At 37.5% G+C, this 18,281-nt stretch overlaps 1 protein-coding gene across 4 annotated transcripts in view; it reads right to left on the bottom strand.

The window, feature by feature from the left end:
* The window catches only part of trappc9 (trafficking protein particle complex subunit 9), a 232,402-nt gene that overhangs the window by 176,093 nt on the left and 38,028 nt on the right, over window positions 1-18,281 (bottom strand). For all 4 annotated transcript variants that reach the window (XM_080296224.1, XM_026155948.2, XM_026155951.2 and 1 more), the window contains 3 exons: window positions 12,392-12,518; window positions 10,981-11,126; window positions 3,487-3,572 (listed from right to left, as the gene is read on the bottom strand). In XM_080296224.1, the coding sequence (XP_080152350.1) occupies window positions 3,487-3,572; window positions 10,981-11,126; window positions 12,392-12,518 (359 nt within the window). The remainder of the gene's footprint in view (window positions 1-3,486; window positions 3,573-10,980; window positions 11,127-12,391; window positions 12,519-18,281) is intronic.

Below are 18,281 nucleotides of genomic sequence, written 5' to 3'. Positions count from 1 at the left end.
CATTTTTGACACTTCTATAAATAAACCGAAAACTAAACAGTGTTAAACAATGAATTTAGCCAGGTATCATTATGCAACAGTAGTTTGCAGCAGGTAATTTCAAATGCAGAGTTTCTGAGCTCAACAAACATAACCAAACACACAAACTGTTTATGTGCAGTTTGTCTCATAGTGTGCTGCTTAGCTAAAGCAGCTCGTCTGTTGGCTCGGAGTACATGGGCCTGCCTTCGCTCCCCATACGGAAAAGAAATAGTAAAAACTTATATGTGATTACTCATGAAAGTGGCCACTTTCATGAGTAAATCATATAAGGCTTACATGATTTACTCATGAAAGTGGCCACTTTCGCATTACTTTCATACATTGTTTTAGTAAGTATCCAAAACATACAAGTTTCATTATATAATTTTTCAAGGGATCTTATATCTGTTTTCACACTTATATGCTTTTCATACAAGTTTCACACAAGACAGATACAAACTTTATAATATTTATATATATCTTTTCCATATGGGTCCCCATGTGCATTTGCATTTGCTGCCCATGATCTGTGTCTGGTTTACCTCTGTTTCTTTCTTGGACCACTTTTGATAGACACTGACCACTGCCCATTTTTTCTGCATTCAACACAACCCTCTGAGGACAAAAGTTTTAGTTTAACTTGAATATATCCCACCCACTAACAGGGACCACGATATAAATTGTGATGGCTGCATGCAACCACACAATTGAAATACTTAGATAATACTCATTTGATCTTTTTGTCTTATGTTTACATTATGCTCTAAAGCTTCTGTGATCATAAGTTAACTAATTTGATATTTTGAGTTTACCTGTAATGCATGACAGCACTAGGCTATAGTCCAAATGGTGGCATAGACTTTGCTTTGCATTGTTTGTTATTTTATATAGGTATATGTTATATTAATTATATTTCTGCTCTTTCTGAGTTACCTGATCTCTGCTCCAGTCCTTCCTGGTTTGGCTGAAAGTGGAGGCTGAGGGTGGAGCTGGTTTAAATGCAGAAGCCAATAAAATGGACTGAACCATCTATTGTGATCATGTAGGGGGAATGGGGTTCTTCTTGAATGATGGTTAGCTGTTATCTCTCTAGTTTTCACCTTTGGTGTATATAGTGGTTTGTTCATTTGCTATATAACTGGAGCTGTTTCTCATTTGGGCAGGTCAGTTTGTTATGTTTTTGTTAAGTGACTTTTGAGTAGCGTTCTGTTAAGTTAACCTCTTTTATGGGACCACTTGGTTCTTAAAAAGTTTATTTTTGTTATTTTGAATTTTTGCAATCATCTTGTCATTTTTGGGGTATAATAAAACCCATTTTTTCAAAGATTACATTTGTGTCTGTTCCTGGCTGCTTGGTTCATGACATAAATATATAATAACAACTAGGCTTCTTGGCACATGATGATTTGGTATTGCACTGCAGTATACAGTGGATGAAATATACAGTTCAGATTTCAAACAGCACTACAAAATAACCAACGCACAATAGCACACCATAAAGTGAACACTGAGTGGTCAGTTCAAACACAATACATAGTACTTAGTGTGTACAAAAACACTCGTGCTATTAAAATTATTGTGCTTGTTTGACTCTAAGCACACAATTTAACCCACAAATTCTGACTGAAACTGTGACTTTTTTTTCTCCTTTGTTCTTTCAGTTTATCTTTGATATACCATCATTATACTTCACTGAGGAGGTTTGAGGGTTTAAGAATCATCTGTTGGATGATAACATAAATGTGTATAATGTTTTCTCATATTCCAGAGTGATGCTGTCTTTCCAGATATTTGAATATGGATTCCTCCTGGAATCAGCAGAAAGACAAAATAATCTTTTTTTTTTTCATGTTTTTTTTTTTTACAAATGCACACAACTTTGCATTTACTGTGAAAGATTATATAAAACTGGGGGCAACAAGAAATGTTGTAGTTCAGCCACCAAATGTTAATGATCTCTAACTTTAAAGTTTTTAAAGAATGAACTGAAGAAGCCTCTTGGATGAAAGGTGAAATGTCTTCAAATAGCTTGAAGAGTCCAGTCACCTTCTGTCATTATTAAAAGCCTACACAGACTTAAAGATGCTGATTTAGTTTAGTTTAGTTTTTTTCAGAAAGTCAACAGTATGGTATATCTTAAAAGTCGGTGTAGAGAAATGATATTTCTCGGACAAATATTTGGCTTGTTACACATAGAAATGCAAATTTGGGGACAAGTGGACTGTGACTATTCCTTGAGTTACCAGATGTTCCAAACTGCAGGTTGTCTGCGTCTCCTGTAACAGCATGTGCCATTATGTGTTGATGCAGCATGGCTAAATCAACCAGCAAGACTTGTCCAAGTCTGTTTGGCACCAGCTCTGAGATGGCCTCCGCAATTAGGAGTCCACTGTCACTGCTTACGCTCTGTCACAAAACTTTCACGGTAATTTGTTCTCGACTTTCCAAATAATTAAAGCAACATCACTTTTGACATGTAATGCATTGTGTACACTCCTGTATGCCACTGCTATCTAACAGCATAAAGCAAGGCTTTCCCCTGCTGGCCTTTTATCGAGCCTTAGGATTGCTTTGCATTTCAAGAAGGTCCCACATCACTGCATTCATAAACAGAGACAGCAATGAGCAGGAAGAAAAGCAATTTATTGGGAAATGTTTTCCACCCCTTGGCTTAATAAAGTGGCTTAACATGTGTGCATGAAAAAAAAAAGCAAGAGTGACAACGTTTGTAAGTTAGAAATGGATGTTGAAGACGTAGAGATCTATGCATGAGCTGGAGATACATTGACTATTAAATATTAAAATGGTTAAAATGGTCTCTTTTAAAGTAGAAATGAAACACTAGACGTCTGTATAAAGACATCATGGTGTGTTGCTCTCTAAAACGTACACATATTTAACGCTGCCTGTGAAGCTGCATTTAAGAAATAAGTGCCTAAAGTTAGACTTACATCAGTTTAAGCACTATTAGCATCAACCAGCCAATAAACACAATAATTGGCAGGTTGACTGTGCTGGTTGGTTAAAACCTTGAGCACTGAGTTCTTAAATCCAGCTTCACAGGCAGCGTTAAATATGTGTACGTTTTAGAGAGTATGGCTCTATAGTGTAAATTAGCCTTTATATATGATATGTGTTTCATGTCCACTTTAAAATATTTTTTCCTCTCAGTACAGAAAAGGAAAGGCAACGGCCGACCTCTGAAAGGATGGTGAATAAAGCAATACAAGCATCACGAGATGGATCTCTCACTGGAGGAAGAAGAGCTCTCACAATCAAATGCAATCATTCCCAAACTCACTGTCAGAAAAAAGAAAGATTTTAAGGTAGGATAACTAAGCAAACAAGAATAACTGAAAACCAGTGTTATTAAGAACTTATTACTATAGCAACTACTTTCTGTGCTTTGATATTTACCATGATTATGGTGCACTTGTTAAGGTTAAGAGTCATAAATCGACCTACCATGTTTTCTACACGCAGTTCATAAGGCATTGGGTTGTAGACCATGAGCTGCACTTCACAAACATCCCCTTGAACCCACTGGAAATCTAGAGAAAGATGGACATAAAAACATTAGATTTTAGTGGTATTAAAACCCAGGTGCAATTAATGGTAAAATCCACCATAACACTATGACGCCATTCATGACCAAAGGCAACAATCACTGTTTAAAAAAAACAAACAAACAACCAAGACTTTTCCATTCCTGCTTGATATACGTTTTCAGCTGTTCAATCAGTTTGTTGCATCTTTTTCTTTCATTACCAAACAGGAAGTTAATTAAAGAAAAACTTCCTGGATTTTTCAGCTAAGCAGTGATGACGTATACAATGCCACACAAAACGTATATCACTTTTTTGATTAGATGACAGATTACAAAAGGAACTTGTTTTCTTTTCGTATGCTGTTAAAACCTGTGATTCCCCAACAGTAAGCAATCTGTGCCTAAAACTAGCTTGTACGCATTTGCTTGGATCTAATGGTTCAACTAATTTCCATGACCTCTCAGTAAAAGGGGGAGAAAACCTGTAAGAGGCTGACAATCAGTCACACTAACCATGACAAATGGGCAACAGCTACGCACTGACACATTCCAATAGACAAGAAACAGGACAGAGCAGAAGAGCAGATCCTCTTGTTGAGCTTGTAACACACACCTTTAAGTGTACAAGGGCCCAGAGTGACTCTAAAAAGGCTGTAAATTTGATTCCTGTGGTCGTCAAAGCGGCACAGATTTCCTGTTCTTCCCTTGACCTTCTGAGTGACCAGTGATGCTCCAACCACACTTCTATATTTTCAAACATAATGATAGCGAGTTTGATAAACTACAATTTTGCAAATATTGACAGTATAAACTTTAATTCATAGGTTTCCATTTCTAAAAGCAATGAATTCTGTTTATTTACTGGTTTGTGAGTTATCAACACCATTCTGACGGTTACTTAAGCTGCAAGTAATCAGGGCTCACAAAATCGCTAGCCCGACGTCCCGGAGCTAGCGATATCTCCGGTCGGGCGACCAAAATCTATCTTAGCCCCGCCCGTCGGGCTATATGATAACCCAATGTTTCAAAAGCTTTGGTAATGCTTGTACTGTGTGGCACAGCTATAAGCATCAACTGAATGGCTATTATGAAGCCATCATTATGAAAATGATGTTTACAATACTTAACATGAAGCACTAAACTCAATAACTTGAGTTTATTATATAATATTACACTACAGAATATTTCTAATTAACTAGGCAGCCCGTTCTCTTGATGATACTTTAATTCTGAGGTCAAGTTGAAAGAAAGGCAGTTGTGAAATGTAAAAATGAGGTGAGAGGTCAATTATGACATTAAATTTCAATGCAAACTATAATGTCATATTTAGAATCCCCATATAGCATTCCTCTATATACCTCAATGTTATATAAACAATAGCAGTAAGAAACAGCATGTAGCATTATTATAATTTTGACCTTTTTATTAGTCTATTGACTTTAAAGTAGACTTTAAAGGAGAGGTCAGAGGTAAACATCAAATCCAAGTGTTTTTAGAGAACTTTCTATATTCTGACAACATGCACCACACTAGGAATCATAGTTTTAAAGTTACAAGGCTTTTTGTCAGCAACCAATCAGTCAACCAATAAATCATTAAGTCCTTGGTGGAGGTAATAATGGACAATGATGTTGCAAATGGGCTAATGTCAGAGGAAATTTAGGTCATTTTTTTCAAATCAATATTATGATTAAATTTAATCTGACTTGCTAGCATATTTTGACATGAATCCATATGGCACAAATACGAATGACAAACAGGTTGCAGGACAACGGCACGGCTGGAATGGGTACCTGTCAGGTCCAACATTAACTGGATATGTTTAGCATTGACCACAATAATTTGCTAAGTTATGATGATTTATGAGTGAGAGCAGTCTTCCCATTGCTGCAACATACACAAGTATCTCTGAGATACCAGCAGCTTTGACTAGACTACAGTATTTGAAAGAAACAAGAAAAGAAATCCTTGTGTGTTAATGTTATCAGAGTGGACCTGTTAAAGACTCTTTTGAGAAACCGCTACAGCTGTGTAACACAACAGTAAACACACTGTGGGCCATGTTATGAATACAGATTGTGTGGCACAAAATCCACAGTAATTTGAATTGATGCATGCGCTCTTTAAGGCTTGATGGATTTCTTTTTCTTTCTTTCTTTTTTTTTTAAATGGGTCATTGTTAGTTCACAGAAAGAAATTTATTAAGCTGTTGTGATGAGCTACCAGCAGTGATATTGAGATCAAATTATACTCGAACTTAATTAAAAAGACTCCAGAGAAAAAGGTTTTTAAAGGGCAGGGGTAAAAGGTGTGCTCACATTATGGTTTCTGAAAAAGATTTTCAAAGTACCAAACAGTCAGGAAATGATCAGAGAAATTCATCAGGCACTGAGAACCTGACAGAAAACATTTCTCCAACTTTGAGAGAAAACTATCCATGATTCCTGAATAAGATATTTGAAGTACTGGGGGTGGGGGGTTAAACGCATTGAAATACTGCTGCAGTAGTCCCATCTCCATTTTGAAATGTAACACATTCTAGTCCATTTGGAGAGCCCTTTGCTGTAAATAGACTTGCAAAAGAGGGCCTTAAAATCCTACCTCAGACCCTGGCAGGAAAAGGGATTTATGGAAGGCAAACTGCAGCCATGCACCCTGGGAAATTAAGCTAGTCAAAAGAAAGACATCTATAATATGAATGTCTGGAAAGTCCCACACAACCTCAGGTCTGGCTCACAGGCATACTCTTATAGCCAGCCAATTAAGTGTGAAATACACCTCAGAAAACAGGGGAAAAAAAGTGGATTGCTTCCATCTTATTTGTGTTGCTTCAGTCTTAGCTCCTCAAGTGACCATTGATATTCAGCACATATCTACAAAGACTTCATCTCTTTCAAAACTCTTTTTACTTCCCACCTCAGCTGCTTATAATGAAGTACAAATACTTCATATTACTGTACTGAAGTAGAGTTTTTAGGCATCTGTACTTTTCTTAAGTATTTATTTTTGTCAACTTTCTACTTTAACTCCCTACATTTTTAAACACATTTGTGCTTTTTACTCATTACATTTTCAAAACAGATTTACTTGAGGGAAAGTTTTATTTCATTTTAATATTACTCTTATTACTCTTTCTGGGTCGCAAAATAAACTTTTAGCATATTTTCAGGCGAGAATGTGGGTGTGTAAACTTCAAATGTAGCTGAGCCGACGAGAACAGCGAACTCCCGGCACATCCTTTTCAAACCCCCGCGGTCTTTCGCTACTCAGGTTAAACATGATAAGTCACTTAGATAACCTCAAAATGTTATTGTTTGACGTTTTTCAGTTTATTAGTTCCTGAGTAAATCGCTGTGGCTGAGATTAAAGTTATTAGAATAGATTAAATAATTGGGGGACAGCTATAATGGTGACATTTAACTTACTTTAAATAAATAAATTCAAGTTGTTTGTATATGTATACCCCCCCTTTGAATGTCTCCCTAATTCTGAGGTCTCAAGGTTGGCAAGTATGCATAAGACACAATCCTATTGATGTGTCTATCATCAGCTTATCATGCACAAAGAGATGAAAGAGAAAAAACATAATTTATGCATCATTAATACTACTATACTCGGGGCAAAGCTGGGCCAGAATTACTCTAAAAAGCATTTTTTTGGTGCAGATGTCCATAAATTCTGGTCACGGTACTTTAGCATCTAACCAGCGTTACAGAAGAGGAGTGAGGATAAAGGGAGTAATGTTTTTTTGTTTGTTTTGTTTTAAATTGGCAGGTAAAGTCAAATACAACATCTCTTAACAGCCCAAAAAATATTAGCAAACAAAATGTTTGTGTCCTGCATTTCCCAGGGAGAGAAGAGTGTGAGCTAACTTCAGCCAGAGGTGGAGGAAGATGTAGGAAAGACAAGAAAGGTTAAATTTTAAGGTAAATGCTGCTCAGTGGCATTTGACAAACTGGAAATTTAAAGCTGTCACTAAATGTCCTCGTTTTTTAAAATCAGATATTGGATCTGTATATGACGTGAAGTTGTGTTGCTTTAATGTTGTCCTGCAAAACAAACTGTGGTATACTAACTTTGTCTTATACAAAGGTTGCAGGAAAATACAGGCCACTTTAGCATGGAATAAGTACGTTAGCTTGTCATACTGTGGGGAATTTACAGTAAAGGACTTTGTGTTCACGGTCATAGTTGGGTTATGTCAAGTGTAGCAGAAATGATACTTCAGTTTATTCACACAATTAATTCAAAGCAACAGCATCACCAACAGAGGCTGGCTGATCAAAGCCTGTCCACAAAGAAAATCTGCTGGAGCTCACAGCAGAAAATATCCGGTCCTGAAGTCTGATGTCATTAACTATGTCTGGGCCCAAACTACGCTGCAGGTCCATAAGTCAAACGATCACTGCAGCATTACTGGGAGTTGAAAAACTGTCTAAATTCTTTCATCTTTAATAAAATGATCAGCGTTGCTGCTTTACCAGGTGTAGCAATTGAGTTTAACATCCAGGCATCCATGAAAACAGAATTTATTCAATTTAACAGAGTTACAAGTTAGCAAGAAGTTAGCTCGCTAGATTCCACCTAAACATGATATGCCATGTACTGACTGAGAGACTCTGAAAATTTTAAACGCACAGCTCTGCTATCACTTCCAACATAAATGAAGACAGGAAAGTAAACAGCAGTGACGTTTGTAGGTTTACTGAAGTTGGGCTAGCTGGTTTAAAATGATGTGCTATGTGATTGCTAGCGACACTGCTATGTTAGCATAACATAAACACAGTGAAGGGAGGATGAACGCTAACTTTTTTCCACTCTGTAAAAGTTAACGTGACGGTTCCCGATGGTTAGGGACAAATGGAATCGCGGGACAGGATACCGTAAGTGGACCAAACTTCAGTCAGGAGAACAACTGAGATAATCCATCCACAATACAAGGTCAGTCAAGTTAGTCATTAATATACTGCTGCATGGGCTGGGCTGTAGTTACATCATAAGGTTTTAAAAACTGAGTTTTAAAATGATTAGCGGTAATAAAAACAGAGAGGCCAGCAGTGATCACTGACTAAACAGAAGATGCAAATCATAAAAACATGTTAAAAATAACAACAGCCTTATTAAACGCAGAGTAGTTTGGGCCCGGAAGCAGGGTTTATCACGTCATCACTTAAAGACCGGATTGTGATTCTTTTCCCCACACAAAGCCACTACAACCGATTTTAGGGTTGCCTCACCTGTTGCCCCATCTCAATTTAACCCTCGACTTTGCTCATGATTCTATTAAGGTGTTAACGCAAAATTAAAAAAATAACACTATGTATTCCCATGTTTTCTCATTTATTTTAGTACTATATTAATATAGCAACAAGATTCAGTTAGCTTTGAAAGAAAAAAATGGTAGAAATTTCCTTCAAAGAGCTGCATTTCAGAGCCTGTACATTTTCACTTTTACTTGAGTAAACAAAAGTCAAACATTCCAGTGTTTGTTAAACTGTCTCTCATGTCCCGTTAGAATATTTTTTTAATAAACATTTTAGAGATAAGATGTTAGGGGCTGTTACTGCACCCCACTGTGAAATACTGTATTTAACAATCAGCAGCATTCATCTTTTATACTAAATTATATATGGTCAGCATATGAAATTAGAACCAAAGACTGGACCAAAGCTTAGTTTCTGGGCCTGTTTAAAAGTATTAATAGTCATTAATTCCCCCAGATGAGAAACATTTTTAAAGCAGTTTTTTTGACACTGTAAATGAGAGAATTTAATCGAATTTAATCCTTTTGCTATGTGCCATTGTCCTTGAAAAGGATCTGTGGTTTTATATGACAACTTGTGTTTTCAGCTTCTAAGATGAACCTCCTATTATCAAACGTCAAAAATCCAGACAGGTTGATGTCTTGTTTTGCCAAGTTTGTAATTTGAAGTAACAATTTCTAAAAATACCTGCAATTGCCAGCAGCCCTCAGCCTCCTAGTACAAACACCTGTAGTGTCAATTTCAAAATCCAACATCACCTTCTTCTCAAGCTGACTTCTGACCTTTAGGTCAAGGCCACGGAGATTTAAACTCGTCTGACATTTTAACTACATACACTTACGGTACATACATACGGTATCAATTTGAAAATCCTGCATCGTGGTGTTCTCAAGTCACAAAACACACAACATCCTGAATGTCCTTCGAGAAGTGTGGAGAACTCAAATGAAATAGACAACTGCTAAGTTTGGAGACTGATGTAAAGTTAGCCAACACAGCACTGCAGCATGTTGAAAGATCTCAGTCTCAGCTTAAACAATACAGACTGTCATCCAGAGACAGCATCACAATTATCATTTGCATTGTCACATTAAAAAGCCAATATTTTCCTAATTTATTATCTCAGTAACCTGCTGACCCACAACTTACTGCCTTTTACACTGACTGCACTGGTTTAGAATGGTTAACTTTGTCCAACAGCTCTCTTTTCTCATGCCATAAGGAGCTGTAAAATTAATCTTTCTAATTGTTTTGAAAATGCTTTGAACAATAAGTAATCCTCTAATACGCCTACTGTCTCCCCTAAATTAGCTTTTGTTTGCTAATTTCGACAGCAGCACTTGAAGCTCCGCAGTGTGAAATTCCTGTTTTCCCCCTTTGGTAACATTTTTGTAAATGAAACTTCAAACAATCCAAACAACAGGAAGCTTCATGTGGCAAAGTTAGGAGGCAGGTGATCAAATCTTACAGTGCAGGTGGCATTCAGGACTGAAACGAGCCATTTGTGACTAGACTGACCAGGTGTCCCACTTTATATGGGGACTATAGGACAAGATGTCTGTTCCTCGGGCACCTTTTTAATAGCTCTGATTTCTAAACATCAACACTACAGACATTTTCAGTTTCTGCAACGTCTGATATTTATCCAATGGCTGCAAAGAAAGCAAGGAGGGCTGACTTCTAACTCCATTAAACTTCATAACTCCTGTTGTTCATGGATCCCCGGATGTTAAACTTTATTACAACATCTGAAAGAGCAGACTCACTGATCATTTTATTCCAGATGAAAGAATTAAGGCCATTTTTAACTCTCAGTGATGCCAGTTTTGATTTTGGGAACAGAAGAAGATTTTGGATCAGGAACTGACTAAGACTTAAAAGCTAGATTATTTGTCTGATAATTCCATTCAAATGTTCCAAAAGGCACCACAAACAGCGACAGCAGCTTATGTCAGCATAACTGCCAATCAAAACAGCCGTGCCCCTCACTTTGAGGGTTACCAGTCCCCACCATTTCACAGCTTTTGTACCAGACTGGAAACATCTATGGGAGTCTATGTGGATTGACTCGCTTTTGAAACCAGGTTTGGACACTTCAACTATGACCCAACACGGTGGCATCTTCACTAAAATCCTAATTGGACTTACCTATTTTCTTACAACGCTCCTCTCCTCTGTTGTGCATGATGATTGGTGAGTAGATGAAAGGGCTAGCATTGGATATATTCTGTCCCAGCAGGCCTTTCACTTTATGGGGCCGCAGACTGACGGGCAGATTAAGGAGCTTCACAGATCTATCGACGAAGAAACAGTGGCATGGGTTACCGTATTTTTCCACAAGTATTCAAGGTTTAAAGTTCCTTAATGATCATTTGACATGGCAGCAATATAACAATAATAATAATAATAATAATAGATTGCATTTATATAATGCTTTCAACACCCTCAACGCGTCGCCCAATATCTAGGCAACCTTTTAAATAAAGTTATTTACAACTGCTTATGTCATATATGGTATTTCAAAGTGTTTGTGATGAACATTCATATTTATTAGAGCACACTGTTAGAGAGAATTATGGTACTATTCGTTGTTAAAAGTTACAAGTTCAGCAAAACAAAAAAAGTACAGGAACTTGAAGAAAGTGTGTACTCCACTCCTTACATTATACACAAACAATTGCAGGAATCAGAAATATCTGAATCTTAAGTTATTTATAAAAACAATAAAAAAATAAGGAAAGGGACTGTGCAGTGGTGGTGCAGAAACTAAAACCAATGAAATTAGCTGATACCTACAGGAGCTCACCGTCTGCTTTGAATTAGTGGAGAAAAAATTGAAGTGACAACAGTTAAGTATTTAGACATTCGCCAAAGTTTCCTTCACTTCAATGACTGTCAGTTACACCATATGAAGTATGCTTGTTAACGAATCAGTCAGTGCTTGAATAACTTTTTTTAAAGAAAGCTTAGGGCTTATGATGTGGATAAAAGCATTATGTTACTAATTTATAGGACAATTCAAAATTTGATTAAATGACCGGAAAGACAATTGGTCTGCGCCATTCGTCTCCCCTTGAAGCGCATATTTGAAGAGTATGTGGTAAATCATCAATTATCAGTTAAACTTTTCAATGACAAAATTATGAGTGTGTGTGTGAATTTAATGTTATGCTATTTTATGTGCGATATCCCACTCATTTGTCCAAGACAAATTTCTGTCAGGGGAGACAAAGGCTAAACTAATCTAATTTTATTGCAAGCAGTGTGGCAATAATTAACATTAATTTAAAACATTGTAACTCATCTCTCAAGCGTCTGACCATCAAACCATAAAGTGAAGGGATCACTTGATCAAAGTATAACAAAAAGTCAGTTTAACTTCAGGGACAGCAGTCTCTCCAGACAGAAAGCATAAACCAATGTGGATCCATTTCACTTATTTTGTTGTGACAAAATGTGCACTGGAGAGGCAACATCTTACTTTTTTTTTTCTTTTTTTCTTTTTTAAAGAAAGAAATCGAGCCACGCTGGAGTAACATTAACTAGACTGCCACCTTACCGAACAATAGGGAGCTTTGTGAAGGGCACTGGAGGTAGCTTCAAGCCATCAGGAAGGGTGATAATCTCCATTCCACCAGGACACTTGGAGGTGTAGTTCTCCAGACTCTGGGTGACTTCTTTCTTCTCTATAAATGTAAGAGCGCATCACAGTGAAAAAAAATCCATGCCCCTAAAGCAAACTAAACATAACTCTGTCAAGGACAAGAAAGTAACAATTACAAACATGATGTGAGCACCAGTGTAGAGGACTCATCTTTGTGTCCAACATAAATTAAATGGCATCATTACTGACTTCTGAGTTATTCCCTCTCAGCACTAACAACCCCAGTCTTAAAGAAAAATTATAGTTTATAAATTGTACCATCAACACCTGCTCACCCAGCCACAGGATGTACTTCTTACAAGTGTGTCCACTAAGGGAAGACTTGGAAATATTTTATACACATCTGTGTGCCTTTAGGAGGATTAGGAGTATGTAAGGGGAGGTTCTTTGACAGGCTTTTTGTAATGGCAGATGGTCATGTTCGTAGACTCTGCTAGCCAGCAAGCAAGACAGACACCTTCTTGAAGTACCCAGGTAGTGTAGTTTGCAATGACAGCAGGATTGTTGTAAGTGGTGTGCATCATTCTGGTTAACCAAACCAAATGAAAACAAAAAGAGCCACTTAATGAAAAGATCAGTTATGATCAGAGTGAAAAAAGGAAGAAGAAAAAGGGAGAGTGGAGCAGACAATAATTATATATAATAATACATTAATGAATAATGTTACTGCATCTAGCAACAAATTGTCTTTTGCTTATATCAATAATTAACATTAGTGAACTTAACAACCAGAAGAGACTAGTATCAGCTCTGAGTGTTTATCCTTTTACTAGCAACTAACTTGGTGTTAAATATGTCATTAAATAGAATTTAACCTAAGTATCACAACAATGCTGATTGCAATAAATTTGTTAACATCACATTTCAAACAGACTATTACAGACTTTATTAAAGGTGTATAAATTAAAAAATTAAAGATAACTTATAGATAGAAAAACATTTTATACAAGCTGTAGACTGAATAGAAATGCTAACAGGGCTTTGGAGTTGACGTCACGCCGCAATGTATTGTGGGAGCGCGACGCTATTTTCCAGGTCCACAAATCAAAACAGGTTCCTGAGTTGGAACGACGACTACAAGAAAGATGCTTAAAAGCAGCTCAAAAGAGAATGGACTGTACAGGGTGGGCCATTTATATGGATACACCGTAATAAAATGGGAATGGTTGGTGATATTAAAGTCCTGTTTGTGGCACATTAGTATATGTGAGGGGGCAAACTCCTCAAGATGGGTGGTGACCATGGTGGCCATTTAGAAGTCGGCCATCTTGGATACAACTTTTGTTTTTTGTTTTTTCCATAGGAAGAGGGCCATGTGACACATCAAACTTATTGGTAATGTCACAAGAAAAACAATGGTGTGCTTGGTTTCAACGTAACTTTATTCTTTCATGAGTTATTTACAGGTTTCTCTTTGTTCACAGCCATTGACATGTCGAAGAGGTTAACACGTGAGGAGCGGATCAAAATTGTGTTGATATCTGGTGAACGCAGTAACCGGGCCATTGCAGCAGATTTCAACGCAAGACAACTTACGAAAAATTGGAACAGGACCCTCAGTTCACGCAGAAGATTTTGTTCAGTGATGAGGCAAACTTTTATGTGAATGGTGAAGTTAGCAAACAAAACCACCGCTATTGGTCTGACACTAACCCACATTGGATGGATCCCTCCAAGACTGTTGGAACAACAAAAGTGATGGTTTGGTGTGGTATATGGGGTACAATGATAGTGGGTCCATTCTTCATCAATGGAAACCTCAAGGCCACTGGATATTTGAAATTGCTACATGATGATGTGTTTCCCTCTTTATACACTGAAGCTGGCACGTTCCCTGAGTTTTTCCAGCAAGATGGTGCACCACCACATTATGGGTGCCAGGTCCGAGCATTCTTAGATGAACAGTTTCCTGGAAAGTGGATTGGTCGTCGTGGGCCAGTTGAATGGCCCCCAAGGTCTCCCGATCTGACCCACTTAGACTTTTATCTTTGGGGTCATCTGAAGGCAATTTTCTATGGTGTGAAGATTAGAGATGGACCGATCCGATATTACGTATCAGTATCGGTCAGATACTGACGTAAATTACTGGATCAGATATCGGAGAGAAATAAAAAATGTAATCCGATCCATTAAATATCAAAAAAGCACCTCACAAAACTTGCGACATGGTGTAACTCAGCCCATAACCATAGTACGTCGGAGCAGTGTGCTCACGTGATAGAGCAGCTGTGTGTATTTGCAGCCTCGCTACCAAACCGGCATTTCATCTCCGAGGAAGTGATCCCAGAGAGAAATAAAGCAAGTGTGTAAGTTCATCTCTGAATGTTTGTAAAGCATTCCCGCTTTAAGCTTAACAACCGATATATGGAGCGAGTGCCTCTTCTCTCTCCCTCCCTCTCCTGCTGCTACTTCAATCATGAAACTGCTTAATGATCAGCTTTTCTGTCGCGAGTCCGTCTCTCTTCTTTGTTTTTGGCCCACTTTGCACCAGAAAGAAGAAACCAGCGGCTGAACAACAGCAGCACGTTTTACCTTGATAATCACTTTAAGCATATTTGCACTGCAGAAGACCTAATGTGGATTGCACAACACTGGTCACTATATTCTTCATTTCCAGTTAATACTTGTACAGCTGCTGTTATTGTGTATATATTTATTTATATTTCTTCATACATTCTTATATAGTTCTATATTGTGTATTGTGTATTTTGTTGTACAGTCATTTTATTTTCAACTTTAATTTATATATTTTATCTTATTCTTTCCCAGTTAAATTTACCCTTCATTCTAGTTTGTGTTGTAGAGTTATTTCCTTTTTAACCTTAATTTATATTTTATTCCTTCCTAGTAAAATTTACCCTTTTTAATTTTTCATATTTATTTCCTATCTTATTCATAGCCTTTTCCTTTTTTGTTTTCTTTAGGTCACGAGCAGTTGTCCAAGCATTTCACTGCATATCGTACTGTGTATGACTGTGTACAAATTTAAAATTTGAATTTGAATTTGATTTTTAGAATTTATTTAATATTACTTTCTACTAGGGGTGCAACGATACTTGTATCGATATTGAATCGTTCGATACAGTGCTTTCCGTTCGGTACGCATTTGTATCGAACAATACAAAATTTTTAATTTATTTTATCAACTTTCCTTCTGACGATGCTGTCTGTGTTGGGCGCTCAGTGGATCTGTGCTCGACAGTGCAGCCTAGGCGGAGTAGTCGAACGCAGATTCACTGAGCGCAGGGCAAGCTAGCGAGACACAAGTTAAGCTCTCCTTGCAACATGGCAAATTGAACCTCCCCCACCCTCATTCAGATCTGGCCTTTGGAACTATTTTGGTCTTCATGTGAAGCATGACTCTGAAGGTAAGCGCATCATGTACTAAAATAAAACAGTATGTTGGATGTGCCATGCAATGCTCAATTACATTGGTGGGAACTAGTGTGTTAGCGCAGTTAGCTCGTTAATGTGTTGGCCGTCCAGCCCCACGCATGGGGCGATCTGCGGTAGCTCGTTAACGGAGATTTGCCGTGTTGTGGCGTTAACGTCATTTCAATGATATTAATGCTGACAGCACTAGTGGGAACACAACGAATATGACTGCACATTTACTCCGACATCATCCTAGTGCAAAGACAAGTGGAAGCAGACAAAAACAAGCACAGATGCTACAAACTTTACCCGAGTCATTTAGACAGCTGTTAGCACATGGTTCTCCTTATGGGGACCTGATATGTTTAATATGCTCCTGAGAATATAGCCCAGAAGAAGCGTATAGTATAGCTTTTATTTTGGAAAGAGCCATTTCTCTGTAATAAACTCTCTTTTTCAAAGATGAGTGATTCCTCAATCAGATATATATATTTTTTTATTACTTTGTTGTTTCAGCAACATTAAATTTAAAAACTTTACTTTTGAATAAAAATATATATTTATAATTTTAATAAATGACAAATTAAAAAGGCATGAACATTTTCTTTTGTATCGAAAAAATATCAAACCGAACCACGAATTTTGTGTATCGTTGCACCCCTACTTTCTACACCAGGATCCCTTTCTACGTAGCTGACGGCTGGTAACTGTTCAGGGGCGGATCTAGCAAAGTATAGCCAGGGGGGCCGATAGGGCATTAACAGGGAAAAGGGGGCAGAAAGACATACTTTTCTTTCTTATTCTCATTTAAAATGTCTAGCTTTCATTAAATAATTATCTGAATCTTACACCCAAAGTTTTAATCTGATGTAAAGTGTATAGAAGTCCATTACTGTATATAGTAACTATTAAGTCCAATATACCCTAGCAAGCTATAGTACTTTTTCGTTTGGGAAGATACCATCTGTGCAGTCTGCAATTCTGTTGAAGAAAGATGTTGAATCTATTTTTTTTTTTTGAAAAATAATTTATTTCTGTGCATTTTTTTCCCCCACACTGCATCAAATTAAAGTTGATTACGTCAATTAAGAATCATGAGGTGGGGGGGGGGGTTCCCTGTTTTGTTTTTTTTGCTGAGAGTTTGCAACCCTATTAGTTAGGTTGCTTACTATTTCTGCTAAGTACTCTTTAAAATACCAGAATAGGAAGGCTGGAGTAGGTTTAAGTTTATTAGATTGATCAGTATTGCTGAACTATGAAATATTTTGGGTGCAGTGTATTTTTTGCATACAGGTATAGCAGAATAGCTTTAGTGTTGTTGTTTATTTAAACTTGAGTATGAACTTATACAAAATGCAGCAAGATATTTTAAAAAAAGTTTTATTGATTAAAAAAAAAAACACTATTGGATTCATATCGGATATACAAATTTATGATATCGGTATCGGACATAAAAAACTGGTATCTTGCCATCTCTAGTGAAGATACGAGATGTGCAGCACCTGAAACTACGGATACTGGACGCCTGTGCTGGCATTTCTCCTGCGGTGTTGCTATCAGTGTGGGAGAAGAGGGTTGCATTGACAATCCAACACAATGGGCAGCACATTGAACACATTTTATAAGTGGTCAGAAACTTGTAAATAACTCATGAAAGAATAAAGTTATGTTGAAACCAAGCACACCATTGTTTTTCTTGTGACATTACCAATAAGTTTGATGTGTCACATGGCCCTCTTCCTATTGAAAAAACAAAAGTTGTATCCAAGATGGCCGACTTCTAAATGGCCACCATGGTCACCACCCATCTAGAGGAGTTTGCCCCCTCACATATACTGATGTGCCACAAACAGGACTTTAATATCACCAACTATTCCCATTTTCTTACGGTGTATCCATATAAATGGCCCACCCTGTACAGTCCATTCTCTTTTGAGCTGCTTTTAAGTATGGCCCACCCTGTATAGCATGGGTGTCAAACTCTGGCCCACGGGCCAAATTTGGCCCGCAGCCTACTTACATTTGGCCCGCGAAGCCACACCAAATTACTATCAGAGCTGGCCTACTGGTATTATACAGCTAATATATATATATTGTTTAGTATTAATCTTTGTTTGTTCCATATTCAGTTTTTCAGCAAAACGTGTTTGAGTCCATAACAAAAGATTCATTCTTATATCTGGAGGAATAAATATATTTCAATAAATATTAACGTTAGCCCGCGACTTTGTTCCAGTTTTGAATTTTGGCCCACTGTGTATTTGAGTTTGACACCCCTGCTGTATAGAGACCAATTGCGTCCAGAGGCGAAGCGGCGGTACTTGCAGAAATAGCGTGCATTGGAAATGTGGACCTGTATGAAATATGGCCATGGAGTAGAAACCCTGAAGACCAACCGCTATTGACGTAG

This window comes from Astatotilapia calliptera, chromosome 22 (genome assembly GCF_964374335.1).
Source record: "Astatotilapia calliptera chromosome 22, fAstCal68.1, whole genome shotgun sequence".
NCBI classification, from domain to species: Eukaryota; Metazoa; Chordata; class Actinopteri; order Cichliformes; family Cichlidae; genus Astatotilapia; species Astatotilapia calliptera.
Note: the sequence above shows the minus strand (reverse complement) of the source record. Positions and strands in the feature narration are given on the sequence as shown.